A 9,939-nucleotide genomic window follows, 5' to 3' on the forward strand; every position below is an offset into this window, starting at 1 on the left:
TATATTTTAGACGATTAAACAGTTAGTGACATTTGATCAGGAAGATAATGAGTTTAGGCATAAGAGGAGGACTTGGGCGTTGGGTATCCATTGTGAGTGGAGGTCTGTGGCCTTGAGTAGCGAGCTTCTCCTTCAAAAGTGACCTCGGCCAAGAAACCTGAATCTCCGTTGACCTCATAAGTGACCTTCTGAAGGCGACCATCAGGAAGAAGCACGAAATAAGATCCATCAGTGTTGTCACCCCTTCGCGATTCCTGGTGGCCGAAATCATTGCCTGAAGGACGGTCCTTTACCTCATACTCGAAGTCATAATGAGCTGGAGGCTGAGAGGTTAAAGCAATGAGAAGAAGAAGAAGAAAAATAAAAACATTTTACTTTCTTTCAACTCGACATGTCTTTATATTGGTAATATATTCCTTTCTTTCATATTGGGTAAAACTATTAATCATAGACACTTACAAAACGTCCGTTTGATGCATTGGGTGGTCCGTAGGACTGGGATGGTGGAGGGCCATAGGATCTGGGAGGCTGTGCAACAGCAAGTGCTACAATGGCGGCCAAGATTAAGACCTGAAACACATTTATCTATCTTTAGGGTTTAGGAGTTTGTGTCCCCATCTCAATTTAGAAAATTTCAAGAGAAATTCTGTTTTTGATGTAAACTATATTCTTAAATCACTTAATTTTTTTTTATCTTTAGGAATCCTTTACCTTTCCTTCCATGATGCTAGAGACGTCCAAGAAGAACTGATGGCGAGGAAGGCCTGGCATCTCTTTTATAGCCAGGCCATCTCAATCCGTTCGTGCATCAAGTCACGATCCCAGAAAGTCACGGACAGGAAAGGATGCTAAAATGTATCATTAGAGTCCTAATCAAACATCCTATAACGGTTGTATCGCGGAGTGCAACTGGGACTAGTAATAATGGAGGCACTATCAAAACATAGCCAGAACCTCACATGAGCAGTCTTTTGTTTGATATAATTCTTCACAATTTTAAAATCCAGATTCTCTTAATCTTTCTTACCGTGTATTTCTTTTATTTAAAATTTTATTTATGTAATTTTTTCTACATATATATTTAGAGCATTTGGTTTATTCATGAATCGGTTTTCTTATGATATTGTGAAGTGTTTCTATTAACGTTTTTAGTCTCATTTATATTTATTTATATACATGTAAATTAAACACAAACACTAATATATATATGTATATATATATATATATATGTATGTATATATATATATATATGTATATATATATATATATATATATATGTATATATATATATATATATATATATATATATATATATATATATATATATATATATATATATATATATATATAGGCTATGCATAATGTGAATAATTGCTTAATTTGAACATCTGGTTGAAAAATTGCCTAATATCCATATTTAACGAATTTGTATGCACAATTTTCACGATAGGCAAATGACTTGCTTTATTTTCACCTTAGGCATGATTTTCAGATTACGCGCTGGTATTTTGCCTAATGTGAATTGAATGACGAACCGCTGTAATTGGAGTGTTCCTTGAAGGTGGTTCGAAATCTTGGGTCTGTCAGTGAATTGTTGTGGACAGGGTAAATGGGGAGCAAGGCAGAACTAACCTGGATATGATGGCAGTGAGTGAGTGGTGGCACACAGCTGGACTTGTGGTGATTGAACTTAGTGCCTGACTTTCACATTCGGTGATATTGAGCTGTATCCAATTATGAATTTCATAAAGAATTTTACCCTATATTTTCTTAATCTTTTCTGTTTCGTTTTATGCATTATGGATTTGGCTGGCTTTAAACTTAAGCTACGTCAAACACTGAAAGGCAAGGCTGAGAATGCTGTCATCCAACCCACCATCTAGTGTGATCTACGGATACAGGTTTTATCAATAAATTATTGTTAAGGAGCCCAATCTACGTATGACTATAAAGTCAAGCAAATTACGGAGCCCTGCGTGTTTGCAATGCTGACCGACAAATTCGATCGTGGGGTAGCAGATTCTAAAAATCTGTAAGTGGTGGTCGTCAAGGAATATGATGGTCTATACACTATTAATTGTCGGAGGGAATTCTTGAACTAAAATATAAGGCAGCTTTTTTAAGTGCAATCAAACAGGCCCTGATAAAGTCTGAAGTGGTTCTTGCTCTCTCCCTATCGATTAGAACAGAAACAGAAAGAGCCACTGGTGGGCAAGGATATGCACAGTGTCATTGTACTACTCTTTGTACATGACGAAGATGCGGCTGAATAACAAACCAATTTAAAAGCAACTTTTGATTTTACCCGGCCAGATTATGCAAAAATTTCCTGTTGGACGCAATTGAACCCTGAGATCTATTGACTTATTTATTTTTTACTTATACTGAATTATGTTTGTATTTATTCAGAAAAAGTGAAATTCTTTAAATTATCTCTACATTAACATTGTTGCCTTCTGTTGCAACCACCTTTGGGTTGTATGTTGGATTAATATCCAATTCAACACTAAACCATAATATATGTTTAAATCAGGCAGTCATATTCATATGAGGTTAAATTGAGCTGTAAAATTTAAACAACAGGAAAGATTGGACTAATGTTAACATATTGTAAACTTTATGTACACCGATTGATTAATGTACACATTAGGCAATCATCCACATCCTGTGTAACTTAAATATATATATATATATATATATATATATATATATATATATATATATATATATATATATGTGTGTGTATTTGTGTGTGTGTGTATATATATATATATATATATATATATATATATATATATATATAGAATTATATATATATATCTATATATACATAAATATATATATATATATACTGTATATATATATACATATATATATACATATATATATATATATATATATATATATATATATATTTATATATATAATTCATATATGTATGTATAAATATATATATATATATATATTTATATATATATATATATATATATATATATATATATATATATACATAAATATATATATATACTGTATATATATATACATAAATATATACATATACTGTATATATATATATATATATATATATATATATATATATATATGTATATATATATATATATATATATATATATATATATAAATATATATATTTATATATTTAATTCATATATGTATGTGTAAATATATATATATATATATATATATATATATATATATATATATATATACAGTATACATATATATATATATATATACACTTATATATATATATATATATATATATATATATATATATATATATATATATATCTATATATATACATATATATATATATATATATATATATATATATTTATATTTAAATATATGTGTGTGTGTATATATACAGACATATATATATATATATATATATATATATATATATATATATATATATATAGATATATATATATATATATATATATATATAGATATATATATATATATATATATATATATATATATATATATATATATATATATATATACATATATATATCTATATATATATATATATATATATATATATATATATATATATATATATATATATAAATATATGTGTGTATATATACAGACATATATATATGTATATATATATATATATATATATATATATATATATATATATATATATATGCTAAAACATTTAAGTCACTTCCTCCTATTCTAATATGTTTATTTTTATATTGATAACAATTATACTCTATTTCCTTTTTTTTATACGCTGTTTCATTGCATCTGCTTAATCATCCTCACTGTTTTCAACTAGATGAGATTTCAGGACATGTTAGGATACTCTACTGACACTATGAAATAGTTTTAGAAACCATAATTGTCATTAGTTTTAATAATTTTATTACTGAGTCTTTGTGAATTTTTTCCCCTAAAATTCAGCCATTTTTCAAACCCTACAAATGGTAAGTATAATTATATATTCAAGCCTGATCATAAGTTGTTCATCTGATGTGTTTCGATTATTCCTAATTTTTCCTAATTCATTACTCTCGAAAGACCCAGTAAATAGAGTCATTTAAGACTTAAATAGAATTACAGTTTAAATGGAACATATTAATTTTTTTCCGATGCAGTTGTTTTTAAAAGAGATAAGATAAGAAAAGTCATCAAATGAAAATAATAAACGTTTTGCTCTTATTACAAATATAGAAGAAACCGAATGTGTCTTGTGGGAAAAAAATGTGAAAGTAGACAAATTATTGAGCAAAACTATTCATGGATCATTTTTCATAGATTTAAAAGTAGTTATTAAAAAAAAAACAAAATGATGGTGAAGGTTGGTTGTTTGAAGGAAAGTGTTGGCAAGCTGTGTGATGATATGAAGAGAAAATCTACAAGATATTGGCAAAGATTAGCAGAGCGTATTCATTTGGCTTGCATATCTATACAAATTTTTTTTCTATAATTTCCTTTGAATATATGTGATTTATTATTAGTCAAAGGATATTTTTAAGGGATATAACAAACACAAACAATTAATTCATAATATATATTTACCAATCTGAGTTATATTTTAGACGATTAAACAGTTAGTGACATTTGATCAGGAAGATAATGAGTTTAGGCATAAGAGGAGGACTTGGGCGTTGGGTATCCATTGTGAGTAGAGGTCTGTGGCCTTGGGTAGCGAGCTTCTCCTTCAAAAGTGACCTCGGCCAAGAAACCTGAATCTCCGTTGACCTCATAAGTGACCTTCTGAAGGCGACCATCAGGAAGAATCACGAAATAAGATCCATCAGTGTTGTCACCCCTTCGCGATTCCTGGTGGCCGAAATCATTGCCTGAAGGACGGTCCTTTACCTCATACTCGAAGTCATAATGGGCTGGAGGCTGAGAGGTTAAAGCAATGAGAAGAAGAAGAAATATAAAAACATTTTACTTTTTTTCAACTTGACATGTCTTTATATTGGTAATATATTTGTTTCTTTCATATTGGGTAAAACTATTAATCATACACACTTACAAAACGTCCGTTTGATGCATTGGGTGGTCCGTAGGACTGGGATGGTGGAGGGCCATAGGATCTGGGAGGCTGTGCAACAGCAAGTGCTACAATGGCGGCCAAGATTAAGACCTGAAACACATTTATCTATCTTTAGGGTTTAGGAGTTTGTGTCCCCATCTCAATTTAGAAAATTTCAAGAGAAATTCAGTTTTTGATGTAAACTATAATATTCTTAAAACACTTAATTTTTTTTTATCTTTAGGAATCCTTTACCTTTCCTTCCATGATGCTAGAGACGTCCAAGAAGAACTGATGGCGAGGAAGGCCTGGCATCTCTTTTATAGCCAGGCCATCTCAATCCGTTCGTGCATCAAGTAACGATCCCAGAAAATCACGGACAGGAAAGGATGCCAAAATGTATCATTAGAGTCCTAATCAAACATCCTATAACGGTTGTATCACGGAGTGCAACTGGGACTAGTAATAATGGAGGCAATATCAAAACATAGCCAGAACATCACATGAACAGTCTTTTGTTTGATATAATTCTTCAAAATTTTAAAATCCAGATTCTCTTAATCTTTCTTACCGTGTATTTTTTTTTTTATTTAAAATTTTATTCATGTAATTTTTTCTACATACATATTTAGAGCATTTGCTTTATTCATGAATCGGTTTTCTTATAATATTGTGAAGTGTTTTTATTAACGTTCATAGTCTCTTATTTATACTTATTTATATACATGTAATTTAAACACAAACACTGATATATATATATATATATATATATATATATATATATATATATATATATATATATATATATATATATATATATATGTATATATATATATATATATATATATATATATATATATATATATATATATATATATATATATTTATATATATATAGGCTATGTGTAATGTGAATAATTGCTTAATGTGAACATCAGGCTGAAAAATTGCCTAATATCCATAGGCAAATTTGTATGCACAATTTTCACGATAGGCAAATGACTTGCTTTATTTTCACCTTAGGCATGATTTTCAGATTACGCGCTGGTATTTTGCCTAATGTGAATTGAATGACGAACCGCTGTAATTGGAGTGTTTCTTGAAGGTGGTTCGAAATCTTGGGTCTGTCAGTGAATTGTTGTGGACAGAGTAAATGAGGAGCAAGGCAGAACTAACCTGGATATGATGGCAGTGAGTGAGTGGTGGCACACAGCTGGATTTGTGGTGATTGAACTCAGTGCCTGACTTTCACATTCGGTGATATTGAGCTGTATCCAATTATGAATTTCATAAAAAATTTTACCCTATATTTTCTTAATCTTTTCTCTTTCGTTTTATGCATTATGGATCAAGCTGCCTTTGAACTTAAGCTACGTCAAACACTGAAAGGCAAGGCTGAGAATGCTGTCATCCAACCCACCATCCAGCGTGATCTGCAGACACAGGTTTTATCAATAAATTATTGTTAAGGAGCCCAATCTACGTATGACTGTAAAGTCAAGCAAATTACGGAGCTCTGCGTGTTTGCAATGCTGACCGACAAATTCGATCGTGGGGTAGCATATTCTAAAAATCTGTTAGTATTGGTCCTCAAGGAATATGATGGTCTATACACTATTAATTGTCGGAGGGAATTCTTGAACTAAAATATAAGGCAGCTTTTTTAAGTGCAATCAAACAGCCCCTGATAAAGTCTGAAGTGGTTCTTGCTCTCTCCCTATCGATTAGAACAGAAACAGCAAGAGCAACTGGTGGGCAAGGATATGCAAAGTGTCATTGTACTACTCTTTGTACATGACGAAGATGCGGCTGAATAACAAAACAATTTAAAAGCAACTTGTGCTTTTACCCGGCCAGATTATGCAAAAATTTCCTATTTGACGCAATTGAACCCTGAGATCTATTAACTTATTTATTTTTTACTTATATTGAATTATGTTTGTATTTATTCAGAAAAGTGAAATTCTTTAAATTACCTTTACATTAACATTGTTGCCTTCTGTTGCAACCACCTGTGGGTTGTATGTTGGATTAATATCCACTTCAACACTAAACCAAAATATATGTTTAAATCAGGCAGTCATATTGATATCAGGTTAAATTGAGCTGTAAAATTTAAACAACAGGAAAGATTGGACTAATGTTAACATATTGTAAACTTTATGTACACCGATTGATTAATATACACATTAGGCAATCATCCACATCCTGTGTAACTTAAATAAATAAATATATATATATATATATATATATATATATATATATATATATGTGTGTGTGTGTGTGTGTGTATATATATATATATCTATATATATATATAGAAATATATATATATATATATATATATATATATATATATATATATATATATATATATAAATATACATAAATATATATATACAGTATATATATATACTGTATATATATATATATATATATATATATATATATATTTATATATATAATTCATATATGTATGTATAAATATATATATATATATATATATATATATATATATATATATAAATATATATATTTATCTATATATAAATATATATATATACATAAATATATATATATATATATATATATATATATATATATATATATATATATTTATATATATAATTCCTATATGTATGTGTAAATATATATATATATATATATATATATATATATATATACAGTATATATATATATACATTTATATATACACTTATACATATATATATATATCTATATATATATATATATATATATATATATATATATATAAATATATGTGTGTGTGTATATATACAGACATATATATATGTATATATATATATATATATATATATATATATATATATATATATATATATATATATATATATATATATATATATATATAAATATACGTGCGTATATATACAGACATATATATATGTATATATATATATATATATATATATATATATATATATATATATTTATATACATATATATATATATATATATATATATATATATATATATATATATATATATATACATATACAAATGCTAAAGCATTTAAGTCACCTCCTCCTATTCTAATGTGTTTACTTTTATATTGATAACAATTATACTCTATTTCCTTTTTTTATACGCTGTTTCATTACGTCTGCTTAATCATCCTCACTGTTTTCAACTAGATGAGATTTCATGACATGTTAGGATACTCTACTGACACTATGAAATAGTTTTAGAAACCATAATTGTCATTAGTTTTAATAATTTTATTACTGAGTCTTTGTGAATTTTTTCCCCTAAAATTCAGCCATTTTTCAAACCCTACAAATGGTAAGTATAATTATATATTCAAGCCTGATTGTAAGTTGTTCATCTGATGTGTTTCGATTATTCCTAATTTTTCCTAATTCTTTACTCTCGAAAGACCCAGTAAATAGAGTCATTTAAGACCTAAATAGAATTACAGTTTAAATGGAACATATTAATTTTTTTCGGAAGCAGTTGTTTTTAAAAGAGATAAGATAAGAAAAGTCATCAAATGAAAATAATAAACGTTTTGCTCTTATTACAAATAGAAGAAACCGAATGTGTCTTGTGGGAAAAAAATGTGAAAGTAGACCAATTATTGAACACAACTATTCTTGGATCATTTTTCATAGATTGGAAAGTAGTTATTAAAAAAAAAAAAAAAAAAGTGGTGAAGGTTGGTTGTTTGAAGGAAAATGTTGGCAAGCTGTGTGATGATATGAAGAGAAAATCTACACGATATTGACAAAAATTAGCAGAGCGTATTCATTTGGCTTGCATATCTATACAAATTTTTTTTCTATAATTTCCTTTGAATATATGTGATTTATTATTAGTCAAAAGATATTTTTAAGGGATATAACAAACACAAACAATTAATTCATAATATATATTAACCAATCTGAGTTATATTTTAGACGATTAAACAGTTAGTGACATTTAATCAGGAAGATAATGAGTTTAGGCATAAGAGGAGGACTTGGGCGTTAGGTATCCATTGTGAGTGGAGGTCTGTGGCCTTGGGTAGCGAGCTTCTCCTTCAAAAGTGACCTCGGCCAAGAAACCTGAATCTCCGTTGACCTCATAAGTGACCTTCTGAAGGCGACCATCAGGAAGAAGCACGAAATAAGATCCATCAGTGTTGTCACCCCTTCGCGATTCCTGGTGGCCGAAATCATTGCCTGAAGGACGGTCCTTTACCTCATACTCGAAGTCATAATGAGCTGGAGGCTGAGAGGTTAAAGCAATAATAATAAGAAGAAGAAAAACAAAAAAATTTTACTTTCTTTCAACTTGACATGTCTTTATATTGGTAATATATTCCTTTCTTTCATATTGGGTAAAACTATTAATCATAGACACTTACAAAACGTCCGTTTGATGCATTGGGTGGTCCGTAGGACTGGGATGGTGGAGGGCCATAGGATCTGGGAGGCTCTGCAACAGCAAGTGCTACAATGGCGGCCAAGATTAACACCTGAAACACATTTATCTATCTTTAGGGTTTAGGAGTTTGTGTCCCCATCTCAATTTAGAAAATTTCAAGAGAAATTCAGTTTTTGATGTAAACTATAATATTCTTAAATCACTTAATTTTTTTTTATCTTTAGGAATCCTTTACCTTTCCTTCCATGATGCTAGAGACGTCCAAGAAGAACTGATGGCGAGGAAGGCCTGGCATCTCTTTTATAGCCAGGCCATCTCAATCCGTTCGTGCATCAAGTCACGATCCCAGAAAGTCACGGACAGGAAAGGATGCTAAAATGTATCATTAGAGTCCTAATCAAACATCCTATAACGGTTGTATCACGGAGTGCAACTGGGACTAGTAATAATGGAGGCACTATCAAAACATAGCCAGAACATCACATGAACAGTCTTTTGTTTGATATAA

The 9,939-nt window shown here is 29.0% G+C and overlaps 3 protein-coding genes across 3 annotated transcripts; all 3 read right to left on the reverse strand.

Moving 5' to 3' along the window:
• Positions 1-53: 53 nt before the first annotated feature.
• Positions 54-771, reverse strand: LOC137629847 (pro-resilin-like). The gene is made up of 3 exons (XM_068361491.1): positions 712-771; positions 460-570; positions 54-323 (listed from the first exon to the last, which is right to left on the reverse strand). The coding sequence occupies exons 1-3, from the start codon at positions 769-771 to the stop codon at positions 54-56; spliced, it is 441 nt and encodes a 146-aa protein (XP_068217592.1).
• Positions 772-4,621: 3,850 nt separating this feature from the next.
• LOC137629848 (pro-resilin-like) lies at positions 4,622-5,339 on the reverse strand. Its single transcript, XM_068361492.1, has 3 exons — positions 5,280-5,339; positions 5,025-5,135; positions 4,622-4,891 (listed from the first exon to the last, which is right to left on the reverse strand). The coding sequence occupies exons 1-3, from the start codon at positions 5,337-5,339 to the stop codon at positions 4,622-4,624; spliced, it is 441 nt and encodes a 146-aa protein (XP_068217593.1).
• Positions 5,340-9,005: 3,666 nt separating this feature from the next.
• On the reverse strand, positions 9,006-9,726 carry LOC137629849 (pro-resilin-like). Its single transcript, XM_068361493.1, has 3 exons — positions 9,667-9,726; positions 9,412-9,522; positions 9,006-9,275 (listed from the first exon to the last, which is right to left on the reverse strand). The coding sequence occupies exons 1-3, from the start codon at positions 9,724-9,726 to the stop codon at positions 9,006-9,008; spliced, it is 441 nt and encodes a 146-aa protein (XP_068217594.1).
• Positions 9,727-9,939: the final 213 nt, after the last annotated feature.

The sequence above is a fragment of the Palaemon carinicauda genome, chromosome 37 (genome assembly GCF_036898095.1).
Source record: "Palaemon carinicauda isolate YSFRI2023 chromosome 37, ASM3689809v2, whole genome shotgun sequence".
NCBI lineage: Eukaryota > Metazoa > Arthropoda > Malacostraca > Decapoda > Palaemonidae > Palaemon > Palaemon carinicauda.

Excerpts from the sequence above, each read along its gene's own strand:
- LOC137629847 (XM_068361491.1), bottom strand. The coding sequence starts at position 771 with ATGCCAGGCCTTCCTCGCCATCAGTTCTTCTTGGACGTCTCTAGCATC. Across the intron at positions 571-711 it reads CTAGCATCATGGAAGGAAAG|GTCTTAATCTTGGCCGCCAT; the intron begins GTAAAGGATTCC and ends AATGTGTTTCAG. Across the intron at positions 324-459 it reads ATGCATCAAACGGACGTTTT|CCTCCAGCTCATTATGACTT; the intron begins GTAAGTGTCTAT and ends TTAACCTCTCAG.
- LOC137629848 (XM_068361492.1), bottom strand. The coding sequence starts at position 5,339 with ATGCCAGGCCTTCCTCGCCATCAGTTCTTCTTGGACGTCTCTAGCATC. Across the intron at positions 5,136-5,279 it reads CTAGCATCATGGAAGGAAAG|GTCTTAATCTTGGCCGCCAT; the intron begins GTAAAGGATTCC and ends AATGTGTTTCAG. Across the intron at positions 4,892-5,024 it reads ATGCATCAAACGGACGTTTT|CCTCCAGCCCATTATGACTT; the intron begins GTAAGTGTGTAT and ends TTAACCTCTCAG.
- LOC137629849 (XM_068361493.1), bottom strand. The coding sequence starts at position 9,726 with ATGCCAGGCCTTCCTCGCCATCAGTTCTTCTTGGACGTCTCTAGCATC. Across the intron at positions 9,523-9,666 it reads CTAGCATCATGGAAGGAAAG|GTGTTAATCTTGGCCGCCAT; the intron begins GTAAAGGATTCC and ends AATGTGTTTCAG. Across the intron at positions 9,276-9,411 it reads ATGCATCAAACGGACGTTTT|CCTCCAGCTCATTATGACTT; the intron begins GTAAGTGTCTAT and ends TTAACCTCTCAG.